Source organism: Nanorana parkeri, unplaced genomic scaffold (genome assembly GCF_000935625.1).
Source record: "Nanorana parkeri isolate BGI_ZX_2015 unplaced genomic scaffold, ASM93562v1 scaffold50, whole genome shotgun sequence".
Lineage (NCBI taxonomy): Eukaryota > Metazoa > Chordata > Amphibia > Anura > Dicroglossidae > Nanorana > Nanorana parkeri.
The window spans coordinates 1,051,628-1,064,775 of record NW_017306318.1 but is presented as its reverse complement, the minus strand read 5'-3'; the positions used below and the strand labels follow the sequence as shown (position 1 = coordinate 1,064,775).

The 13,148-nt window shown below is 44.6% G+C and overlaps 1 protein-coding gene across 2 annotated transcripts in view; it reads right to left on the bottom strand.

Moving 5' to 3' along the window:
• Window positions 1-5,010: 5,010 nt before the first annotated feature.
• Window positions 5,011-13,148, bottom strand: part of PRELID3B (PRELI domain containing 3B) — an 8,722-nt gene continuing 584 nt past the window's right edge. Inside the window, exons 2-6 of one of the 2 annotated variants that reach the window (XM_018574382.1) lie at window positions 9,154-9,322; window positions 7,364-7,453; window positions 6,995-7,065; window positions 6,543-6,645; window positions 5,011-5,171 (exon numbers count right to left, since the gene is read on the bottom strand). In XM_018574382.1, coding sequence (XP_018429884.1) covers window positions 5,052-5,171; window positions 6,543-6,645; window positions 6,995-7,065; window positions 7,364-7,453; window positions 9,154-9,322 — 553 coding nt within the window. In that variant the 3' untranslated portion in view covers window positions 5,011-5,051. The remainder of the gene's footprint in view (window positions 5,172-6,542; window positions 6,646-6,994; window positions 7,066-7,363; window positions 7,454-9,153; window positions 9,323-13,148) is intronic. The other variant, XM_018574389.1, reaches the window with a different exon arrangement.

Below are 13,148 nucleotides of genomic sequence, written 5' to 3'. Positions count from 1 at the left end.
CAGACTGGTGACCCAAACATCAATGCTTTGCCAGACCTAACGTATAGCTGTCATGAAAGAGAGCTAGGCCGCACTGCTGACTTTAAAAGGTTATGGATTTCAAGATAGTCACTGACTTGGACCTGGATTTCTTGCTGCATGCTTGCTTGGAGTCAATGCCTTTAGGCTGGTTTTACATTATCGCACTGCGAAAAAGAAGACTATGTGGTGCAGTGCACTGAAATACATTACCATTGCACTGCATTGTAAAACAAAAAACAGACATGCACCTTCCTCAGTGCACAAGGCAACCCATTCAGATGCAATGCATGTTAAACTCCAAGCAGCCCATTCAGATGCAATGCAGATTAAACTCCCTTGCATTACCACACCACTGTGAATCCGGCCTTCAAGTACTGAAGCTAAGGACAGCCAGGCAACCGGTATGCCTTGTAAATGCATACAGCCTTCATGCTTTTGCAGGTGAAACTAGGATTAGCAGCAATCTATAAAATTGTGGACGTTTATCATTCAAAATAATGCTGCGTGTACATCGTTCTACATCTTTTGACCTTGGCGATACCCTTGCACGAGTTTTCAGGTCTTAGGGTAACCCCACTAAAAAAATATTATACATTATTTGCAGCTTACTGTAGATTAGCAATGGTCAGTTGATTGTAGGGAGCTTTAAATTAAAGAGCAGGGGTTCATTCACACATCCCTGGTCATACACCACCCAAATCAGTGTATTTCTGCGGCCAGTACGGCCAGGGGTTTACGTCCAGCCGCGGCCGTTCAGCCTTAACATATCAAAGACGGGCTCTGCAGCTGACCGCATGTATTCACTCAAGGACCGATTACATATGTTTAAGGACAGATAAGCTGCTCTGCATGCAAACAGCCTGCATTCAAAGCAGTCTTTCTGTCCCTAGCCACACGTAACTGCTCCTTGAGCGAGTACATGCAAACAGCCGCACACAGCGTCATTGCTTTGTGCAGGCTTCCTGTCTGCAGCTGAACATGAACATCTAGCCATGCCCATAGCAGAAACACACCAACGTGAGCAGTGTATGACCCTGGGGGCTGTGTGAATGAGCCCAAAAGAAAGCAGTGTAGTAAACCCACCACCACCCAAAAAAAGTTTCAGTAATAATCATTACTGTGGGCGGGCATACCTTAGCGCCCCACATAGTCATTTCCCTCTCTCCTCACCAGGAAAATACACATGCCATTGTACATTGAGATGTTAGTTTCCTGGTTGGGCTTTACTTGCATAGGTCTGTGCTGGTGTGTAGAGGGTTAGATGATGGGATAGTATAAACAGAGCTCATGAACAGTCGGCGGAGAATAGAACGAACAGGACGTTCCTGCGGAATTAATTAGTACCGCCCACTACTCCTTCCACATCGACATAATGATATCAGCCACAGAGCTGCTTTAAACTGCACATTGAGGGGACCAGTCACCCCAGTGATGAGAGAGGAGCCACTGGTGTCCAACGGGACAGTGTATTGATAGGCAATTAAAAGGCAAAGAGCCTTTGAGCAGTGACATATGAATGATCTGACAAGGATGCTTCTGTAATAAAATAAGGATTACCATGAACACATGTACCTACCACACCAATGAAGGTAGATTTTGCCTGGAGTGGGGTTTTAATATTTTGAGCCACAGGTGCAGAACAAATGCGCGGAAAACATTTTGACTTTTCCCAATTTCCATACTGGTTTCCAGGACACTGACTCGGCAGGTATTCAGACCAGTGGGAAACTATGACATTTTTATTTTAATTTTATTAGGAGCAGGGGATTTCTATTGCTGTTAATCCCAGTGAAGATTTTTGCTCTCTTCCTGTCCAATGGCGATATCAGCAGGATGGAAAGTGCGGGTGAATTTCCCCAATGAGGGCTCAGGCAGGAATAAAGAACAGGCAGGCGTTCAGACTATCCAAAACAAGGTTTGGGTGGGGTTACACTTTAATTGTAACCAAGTAGTCCACTGCAGCCTAAGGCCTCATTTACAGTGACATGCACATCAGTACAGGTCAGCATGTAGCCACGTTGTCACATAGGGGTGTACAGGCGGCTGCATGCAACTACAGGCTGCACCTGTCCCTCCTGGTAGTGAGTCTTTGCACAGGCGTGCATGCACTAAATATATGGACACCTATGAGAATGAGACCTAAGAGCTTGATTAAAATCCTTTTATTAAATACCCCATCGGGCCCAAGTGAAGTAAGGACTCCATTTTGTTTTATTAGTCTGACCAGCCTAACTCCATTTCTTCACTGCAGGCCTTCCTCCCAACCTTGTACAACATACCAATAAAGACACACAAGTCAGTGTTATTTCCAGGTTTTACTGGTATTTGCTTGTCGAAATGACATACAACAACGAGGTAAATACAAAAATAAACTCAGGAGTGCTAGTTTTATAAAACATGTCATCATTTAAACCTCATTGTCTGTACAGTTAAGGCCATGTTACATTTCTGTCACACAAGCAAACATTAATATGATGTTACCTTTTTTAATACCACAAAACAATTTCTAGATGAGCAAAATAATTATGATGATACCTTACAACAGAATTCAAAAAATGCAATTGCTTGCACGGAGTCAAGTCAGCCATTCTGAGAACGGAGCCAGCCAGTCAGCGCTAGCGATATCACCGAGCCTTTAGGCAACAACCTTGAGCTCAAAATGGTGATATTGACGCTGACTGATGCCTCGGTGGGATTGGTAGCCGTAGTAAACTGATTGGACTCCATGAAAGTAGCAACTATCACAAAATGGCTGCCTGACAACTAGGAATGAGCTCAGGTTCAGACAGAACATGCACCCCTGAATACAGTAATGGCATGGGTCACCTACCCAATCCCCACCCCACAGCTGCACATAAAAGGGGCAGGATGCGTGGAATGGCCTAAGTGACCTTATATGGCCATGTGCTATCACTGCATCCCACCCCTTTGCTCACATTCAGCTGCAAGCAGTGAATTCTCTGGCTGCAGCTGATTGGGTGGCAGTGGAAGTCTTCCTTCTATGTTCGGAGGAGCTCATCCCTAGTGACAACCAACTTATGCAGCTCTATGCAGGGAGTTGTAGTACTGCGGCATTCCCAACTCCTCCTGTACAGAATTAATGCTACATGCTCGATAAATTACTCCCTATTACCAAAAGGTTTCAAGTAGTATGTTGATATAATTTGTATTTTTTTTATATTTGAGGAATAAGTTAATGACACTTGGACAGCGCTATACAAGAGCAGTTTTAACTTAAAATCTGTCTTCACGTTCAACAGAAATCCTTTCACTTGCATCTTTTATATGTGTGTATTTATCCATGCTACACTGTAGGAGACATTTTAATGGGCCTGAAGAGACACTGTCACCTTGCACAGGCTTCCCCCTGACCCCCTTATACTCGCTCCCTCGCAACTCCTTAGCAGATGGTGAGAAAAAGAGCACTTCTGGGTGTGAAGGAATATGCAGCCTGCTTCTCCGTAATGGTACCTGTCCAAGGCCGACATTGCCGATTCCCTGGGTCACCCAGGGCAGGCTAGAAAGGAGCAAGGAGAAACAAGCAAGCGAAGGTGATGAGAGTGTCTCTTTAAAAGTGTATTCATTTGCAACCAATAAGATGTCCCCTTTAATTTTGTGACATTCAAAAAAAAAAAAAAGGCTAGCGAGCATCGGATCGGCTGGTAGAGACGCCAGCGTTTGCACTTCGTTTTCACAAGAACAGGGGTTTCAATATTAAACATGCCGCATGTTTCATAAGTCAGCTTTATACCAGCCAAGTTTAGCCGTACATAGGTCAATCCATCAAAATAACCCAGCTAATGAACAAATACGGTTACACATGGGAAAATGATGAATAGCTTAAATGACTGATTTACAGTATGGATAGAACATCGTGTTTTTGTGACATGTGCATCCTTACAGATAAAAAAAAAAAAGATGGAAGCACTGAGATGCAGTGCCGAGTAACTGCCTCAGATTTTCTGAAAGCCCAGTACTACTAAGTGAACTAAAAGCACAAGTCTGTCGAGTGACAGTTTTACTATACATCCAATTAACTTAATCCTAGAAATAGGAAAGTATCAAGTCTTCAATAGTCTACAAAATCCTGGAGGATATGTGCCACGATTCAACTGCAACTCACATATTGTACCTTTGCAATATCAACAGAATCTATCACCTATTGGACATGGGAGCCATATTTGTGGTTACCCGATTACCTCAAAGCAGGCAGTCGATCGATCCTCAGGTCCCAGTGACCTCTCCTTCTCAAATTGCTAGCTGCCTTGCTGTCAGGCCAACTGAACAACTTTAATACTGAGTAGTGACTCAAAGTAGGTATAGAAATCAGGTCAGAGAAAAACCATAAAGTCCTTATTTGCATGCTGGTGAGTCTTCAAGCCAGGCAAGCATTTCCTAAAAGGAAAAGTCAGCAAGGCGGTATTCATGTTTTTCTCATGACCGTCACCCTTTACTGTTGGTAATAAAGAGCAGGTTTAGTATACGCTTTAGTCAAAGTGCAGGTGTACAGATAAGTGACAGGCAATGACAGTGGCACTCATTTATTAAAGTGTCTTAAGTAACAGATGCCTCAGGTTGGGCTGTCCGAATTTTAATCTTCGTATGGCACCGGGATGTGGAAAGGAAGCATGTGCTTAACTGGCTTGGTCATTAGACTGTCCAGGACAATTGTTTCCTCAAACACTTTTATAAATAAGGCCTGATAAAAAGAGCTGGTATAACCTGGCTCTTGGTCTGATGGTGGAGATAATGCCGCTGAGAACATCAAAACCGGTCAGTCAAGTATTAATACTGGGATGGGTGGGGGAGGTCTTTAGAGGAAGTCACTTTACAGCTGGTGTATGGTCACTTTACTAACTGGTCCCCTTCATTCATTGCTCCCAAACTGCTGCTGCCTCTCTCCAAGCTTCAATTTGAAAAATCCTACTTAATAGTTACATTCTTAAATAAGAATAAATAAGTTGAAATGCCCAGAGGGACGTCCTCTCGTTTCCAGTACGAACACCCAATGGCCATGGTGTGAGTAGACATCATTCCTCTACAAATGCCGCAGCCGCTATTGTCGTTCTGATGCCTCCTCTTGTTGTCGCCTTCAGATCTTCTAGTTCAGAGTTTAGTTTGCTGATCACCCATTCCATAGCGTCCCGACCCTAAAGAATTAGAAAGAAGTACTGTTATCAGAAACCATTCCTTGAAATTACCCAGAATCCCCTGGGGGCAGCAAGCAAATGTAAATACAGCAATGAAAGTGGACCATAAATTCAGCTAAAATGGTACCGTTGCCGTTCCCCTCTGAGCTCAGCCACTGCATGGCAGCTCCTCCTCCTCTCCTCCTTTTCCCCCCTCTGCCACCGATACCTGAACGACACGCAATCCCTGATATCCACTAACAGCTCTCCTTCCACACATTAATCCGCTCTGTCCTCACCACGTTGCCTGGACATTAGGACGCCAGCACACATCACCAACTCCAAAGAGGAACGGACTTCCACCTCCCTCCTCTGTGACCCAGCAAGACTTACAGCATTGGAGGACAACAACCTGAAACTTCGGAAACAGGATCTCCCTTGCAAGCCCACTCCTGGATCTCGTCCATCAAACACCTCCACCTGAACAGCCAACCTCAAGTATCAGGACTTGAAACACTTCTACACCGGCAAACCACCACAGGATCTTCATCGCCGCTGACATCACCGCACACCAAACCTAGAGTAGAGAATCTGCATTCCTGTACATACTACTGTAGAAACTCTGAACTTTGCCATTTTCTTCCTTCCACATTAGTTTTCGATCGGGATTCCGCAAAAGGACCAAGACAACAACTTGTGACGTCCTCCCAGCCCCAAAACGTGACTCTACGACCACGCAAACAGTAGTGTCCAATCACCACACCACCCATCACATGTAAGTGCTCAGCATCCCTTTTCACCACCCCACATATAAGTGCTCAGCATCCCTTTTCACCACCCCACATATACACATCCTCATTACTCCCCATCCACACACCTGGCAGCAGACTGTTGCGCTCCTGCCCTCTTCTTTTTCCTGGTCAGTCTTACAATTGGACACCCCGGTCCAATCAGTATAGGAGCAGCACACTGGCCACAATTCGCTACGCCACCCTGGGAGTGCGCTAATCAATCAGTCTCATCTGAACTTTCAAGAAAAATACAGCAAATCCAGTTGCCTTGATTCTTTTTTTACAGATATTGCCTACTTGGCCCTCATGCAAAAGCCCAGAATCCCTAGTTGCTGCAAATTCTTTACATCACTAATTATGCTGTGTACAAGTCATTATCAACAAAGCCAGGAACTCCTAGTTGTAACCTGAATACAGGTGACACTGCACAGCACGACAATAGCTGCAGTACAGCAGATAAGGCAGGTTGATCGGTTTCAGGTAGTTTTTCTACCCCACCTAACTAGCACACCTCAATGGAAGATACCATGGTAAATACGACACGCCCATATGCTGCTGGAAAGTACTGGACTTTAGGTTTAGAGGTCAGTCACCCACTCACCTTATTGGCATTGCTAGAAATAGTATTGGCCATCATTCCCTCTAAATAGCGGCTCAGACTGACACCTTTCACAGATATGATTGCTTCCTGAGTGAGCACCGTCCTGAAAACACAAAGACTACATTGTATTTTTTTCTCAAATAAGCGGAGACTACAATCAGAACATACATATAAGAAAGTGTTTTCCTTCGCATGCTGAGACATCCCTAAAGCTAGGGTTTATATGCCGAGATCTGATGTAGGAGACACTACCACATAAAGCCTCTTAAAGCAACAGATATGGTATATGTTTGCACAGCAGAGCTTATTTATGAAATTGCAATCTAAAAACACAGAACAAAATAAAACAATACTAAAAAGATAAATATGATTATCTGTATCTCCAGTGTAGGTTATAAATTAGCACAGACATCAACAGATCACAGCTTCAGCACTGCTACCTATGTACTTACTTTTTGTGGTCCTGAGGATGTGGCTTGTATACTAATCTTTCATCCACAGACACCATATTTGTGAACGTGATCTGGAAGCAAGAACACAAAGACGATACATTACAAAGAGCAAACGCTTTTGTTGAAGAAACACAAAATAATACAAACTGCAACAAAAATGCAAACATTGTTATTGTAAGAGTTCTTTTGTCACTGACAAAGATCTTTATCTTGGACAGTGAACAAAAAAAAACCCACTGTGATTTGTTGGTCTATGAAGATAAAACTTCAAAAAGGTGGCCAAGGGAAATACTTTTTACAGCCTCTGTACTATACACAATAACTATGCCTGCAGTTTTCTAAATCTAACACATGAAAACAGTCACTTACATTTGAGGATTTTAGTTCCATTGTTTTTGAAACAGGATCAACCACCGAATGTTCTTGAATGTATGTATTTGTTCTGGTGGCCCCAATAATCTATGGAGAAAAATAAAGTGTCAATATTTTAATTTTGGAAATTGTTATTCTTCTATCTTTAAAGAGACACTGTCACTTTGCCTATTCATGGAAAAGTGACTGTCTCCACACCCTTTCAAGGCATATTGGCCAATCCATATTCCCTCATTCTCCGTCTACTCTGTAGTTCCAAAATAGTGGGTCTTCTAGGTATACAGACTCATTAAGCATTCCACACGTGACAGTGCTCAGGACTGGGCAGCCAACCACCAAGGCCAAGACACTGCCACATATGAGAGGCGACATCATCTATCCAGGAAAGCTGATCCTGGAGCTCACTCAGAGTGGACTCCTGCAGCAAGAAGGCAGCAGCGAGAAAGTTTACATTGTTGGTAGGTAGGCTATTAGCAGGCACAGTCATACTCTGACCTTAATAGTCATGTGCACACATACCTAAAATACTTTAACTCATGAAAGTTGCAAGAAATTAAAAAGCACTAACATGAGAATACAGATACGTTACTGTAAGGAGATATTTTCCTTGTGCACATCAGTCAGCCTCTCACTTGCCTGGAATGGATGGCTGCAGGGATCTATCATGAGTGCTCTATATAGCCTTTGGACAGTTATTTTAAAATGTACTAAATTCCTTAGCATCACACACACACGGGCTAAACTACCTGAGCATTTCATAAGCCCACATAAATATCACATGATAATCTTCATTATCTTGAAGGCCATTTGAGTTTACATTTTGTTAGGATTCCAAGTCCATCCAAAACAGATGTTAAAGCTGTAGGGTGGCACTGACAGGTTCCCTTTACGGCAGGCAACAAGCCCACTTTCAGCACGTTACAGTGAGCTGCTGGGAATCTGCTGATCATGACATTTCCTTTGTGACCACTGAGAGCCGTTCACTGGAAACAGCCCACACTCAGCAAATTCCCACTGATGGCCGTGGGAGGATAGAATTAAACTGTATGTAAACCCGGGCAATGAACTACAGCTACTTAGTCTTATTTGGTTGGTAAATGTACCAATGCTAGTGTGCAGTTATATCTGCTTGATAAGAGCAATAAAATACTGGTTAATCCTGACAGAAATCCAATGCTGTCTTTTGTCCTGTTAACTCTCCAGTGTTATGTCGAACAATTATATTAGAAAGTGTGTTGGAACTACAGAACACCTCCCCATTTTGTTAAGGAGTGTGTTCTTTAAATCTGACAAGAAAAGGGATCCTTGCTGCACGCCTTACCGGGATTCCCATGTGGATATATCAGCGGGTGCTTGAAATGACTGCGGATGTCATCTCTGAGCCTGATGAAGCGGACCATGCATGGCCCCGAAACCGCTTGCAAATGAGGGACAGCACTCTTCAATAAATGAACACTCAATTGCTCGAATTATCGTTTTGGTGTGCTGGTGACATTCTTCAACTGTTCTTTAATTCTAACACACTACCTGCCCTGGGGTGACAACACTGGTTCTTCATAGATATAATACAATGAGTGAGCGTTGTCACGACAGGACAGGAAATGTGTTACCGTCAGGATCACAAGATAAAAAGGGAAAAAATAAAAAGATCCTGAAATAAAAAAAACAAATGCAGCCAACACATCAAAAAACTGGAAAGCTACAATAGATTGAATTTTAGTTCTAGGGGTTAGGACAGACTTGAGCTACTTCTAACTTGTATACAGCTTCCAAGGAATCGAACTTACGGATTTCACTAATGAAGGCATTCCCCACTCCGTGCTGAGCAACCGGTCGCTGTGTAACTTCCCGCTAGAGTCCACGTGCCTGTTCAACACATCCACTCCGACCACGCTGGGGTTCATGGGGTTGGGGTATTTCTGCATGGCTGCCGTCGTAACCATTTCCCATGGGTGGCTGTCAAGAACAAGATAAATGCATTGAGTATTTCTCTACAAAAATTTAAAAAAATAGCACAAAGAAAAAACAAACAAATTAAGATACAACAGGTCTGCACTTGTATAGCAGGAAATCTGTTTTTAAAGACCATCTTCAAGGGGGGGGGGGGGGAAAAAGTTTAGTGCCTAGGGGACTGGAGTAAAGCACTTTTATTTATCCGATTCCCAGTCCCTTGGTGGTCAGCTCTCCCCTTTGCATTCTCACACATAATGCAGTTCAATGGAAACTGCATTAGATATGATGACATCAGAAGTCCTTAGGTAGGGGTAGCCAAACTCCGGCCCTCCAGCTGTGGTGACACTACAAATCCCATGATGCATCTCTCTCGGGAGTCACTCAACCCCACTGCCAGGGTAGATTTTTGGTGTATATTGGAAAGATCAGGGAAGGGTCAGAGCATCTATAATGTTTTTGTTGTCCTCTATTCCCCTATTGGACATGAAGACAAAACAAATTATTTTTGGCTTTATCATCATTCTGGTTACAGTTATTAGTCCTGCAAACTAATTTGCTGCAAAGTACAAAGCTGAGTATTAAACAGCAGTCAGGTCAGCATGCACAATTCATTTATTTAAACAGATCGTTACATCTCATGAGCTGACAAATCTATGCACGAAGCAGACAACCCGATGGCAGTATTTTCTCACGGTGATAACAGACTATCTATAGCCACAACCTTATCAACATGGAAATCTCCTAAAATCAATGGGTGTCTTTAGAAGTGAAGCCTTTTCAACACGGAACAATGAGTGACCTCCTCATCTATTGTGTACCTGCTGTTCTTGCTTGTCTACTGTACAGGGAGGAGGCCCTCACGTAACAATGTCTTATGTAATCTCTGAAGTTCTTGCCTCAGTGTCCTGTTCTCTAAATGATAATATGGTGCAATCTGCACACAAGCTGTACTGGGAGAGGCTGCTGCAAGGAAACAAAATAATCCACGTGATTGCATAATTAGATTGAGATGCCACTGATTAAAGTTGCAGAGACGGTAACTGTGCAAAGCTCGGGAAACCTCTTCCCAAAATAGGAAGTGAAGATGGTGAGCAAACTATAGGGGAGAAGGCAGGAATGTCCTAGAGAGAGAGTTTCCACTGTATCATAAGTGTAAAAAGGTCACGTTGTGCACCGTCCTTTGATGTGAAGTCACATGTGAAGACGGAGGAGCTGCCCCTATCATGGAAAAAAAAAGAAAAAAGCAGGAGGCAGATGAAATCGGCACCCGTCACACCCCCTACTTCCCCCTTCACATTCCACTGGTCCTGAAGGCCAAACTCTGTGCAACAACATGCCTGCTCAAAGCAAGATTCACATTGTAAGCTGACAGGCAGGGCCACCTTCCCCATGTTTCCTGTGAGGTTTACATACATTAGACTTACAGAGTACCTGGCTATAAAGAACTATGGTATGTGATGACGCTATAAAGACTGATGGACAGGAATGAGTGTCTCTATAACTTTGACAGCTGTTTCTGGCTTGTTAAGCCTCTTTGGTAAAGGCTACAGAAACCATCTTTGGATCTAGTGGAGCAAAGAGACTTGATAACCAATCAGGTTATGATGATGTAGGGGAGCAAAAACCCCAGATTAGAATACACAGTCTGCTGTAGCAATGTGGTGCTGGGCCAATTATATCAGAAGCTGGAAACTTTCACTATATTTCTGGGTTGTTGGAGGACACAGGCGCACCAGAGGAAACGCCTCAAACAAAGGGAGACCATGTCCATGGAATCCAGGAGCTGGAGAGGGAACAGTGCTGATTCAGTGACACTTTGTGCTGCATTCTCTCTCAGACAGGTGTAGTTGACCTGATAACAAAAAATCTATGTGCCTTTGGCCAGGAATGTACTAGCGGCACTACTCTGTCACTATTCTGTCATTTACAGAGTTCAATTTACTCGCCCTTTAACATGACACATTGTTAACACTCAGCATGCACATGCGGCTTTGGAATAACCAGTCAGGTGGAAGCTGAGGAATGTGCAAACTCAAATACACAGAACAGGTTACCAGGTACATTGCATCATGACCGATAAGAGCCACAGATGTCAATGAAGGTCTGCAGTCACCTGGACGTCACTAAAGGCCCGCAGCCATCCGGAAATCACCTGCAGTCACCTGAACGCCACTAAAAGGGTGCCATCACCTGGATGGGGGGGGGGGAATTTTTTTAAAACTTTTAATGTCACTTTAATAACCTTTCCAACACTTGATGTCAAACTAGCAATTCGGTTTCCAGGGACAACTAGCAAATGACAGGATCAATACACAGGGCTAAACAGAGTAGCTCACCTGCTCCCATGCTGGCCGGATGAGCAAGATGTTGCTTCCTTGGGCAGAGACTTAAATTAGGCAGCATTTCAGCTAGTGACGGAGTGACCATTGCTCATTCGGCCAGCAAGGTACGGAAACATGAAAGCAGGAGAGTGTTGCCCCTCACACTGCTTTGGACTTGGTTCCTTTTAGCATATAAACCTCTCACTGTGTCGCAAAGGGTGCCGATGACAGCGGGCGAGTCTGTACTGGTGTGTGTCAAGTGTGACCACACGAGTCTTCTCTTTGTAACTCATCAGGTTTCTGTATGCCTGATGTGAGAAATGAGCACGGCGCCTATGGAAACCCAGATGCAGCAATCAAGTCATGTGACAATGAATGCAACGTCTGTACATCTTCTTCCTGTGCTCACAATGATTTCCTCCTAATGGTTTCCAGAGAAATACGTGATGTCAGATATATCTTCTGCAGAAACCACATTGCCCGCCCCCCACACCTCCAATCACTGGACCTCCATAGATTCTGATCTACGCAGTATGTATGTATGCATGTATGTATAAAAGCTGCTGGTTTCGCTTAGTCTCTGGTAATATGTAAATGACTAGACATGGCAGGAAATAGGAGACCAGTATGAGAAGAATGAATGGGCATGATGGTACACGTTGTTATATGACCAGATGACGCATGTTGGGAACTAATCCTATAATGACGGGTATTGGAAGTCATCTTAGCAATGTCAGGAAGACGGGCGATACAATGGGAAGCCATACTGGTGTCACTGCAAAGGTCACAGGTATGCTGGGACTATAAACTCCTCAGGTATGCAGGCACGCACAGCAAAGTTATGTCAACAGCAGCTAATTGAAGCTGTACCTGCTGCTATGATGGGACTTTACACGAGTGCTGAGACCAGCACTTCCTTGGTGACACCACAGGACTACTGAGGCCTGCTTTCCCCCCGTGACACCACAGAGCTGCCGAAGCCTGCGTTCCCCGGGTGACACCACAATGCCGCCGAGACCTGCTTTCCCCCAGTGACACCACAGAGCCGCCGAGGCCTGCGTTATCCCGGTAACATCACAGAACTGCTGAGACCTGCGTTACCCCAGTGACACCAAAGCTCTGCCGGGGCCTTCGTTATCCAATGACACCACAACGCTGAGACCTGCGTTCCCCCCGGTGACACCCCAGCGCTGCCGAGGCCTGCGTCCTTGACACCCCAGCGCTGCCGAAGCCTGCGTTCCCCCGGTGACACCCCAGCGCTGCCGAGACCTGCGTTCCCCCCAGACAACACCACAGTGTTGCAGAGACCTGCATTCACCCGACACCACAGCGCTGCTGACACATATGTTCCTCAGGTGACACCACAGCGCTGCTGACACATATGTTCCTCAGGTGACACCACAGCGCTGCTGAGACCTGTGTTCCCCGGGTGACAACACAGAAATGCTGTGACCTGCACTCCACCAGTAACACTGCAGAACTGCACCCAGCCCACCCCCAAGCATCCA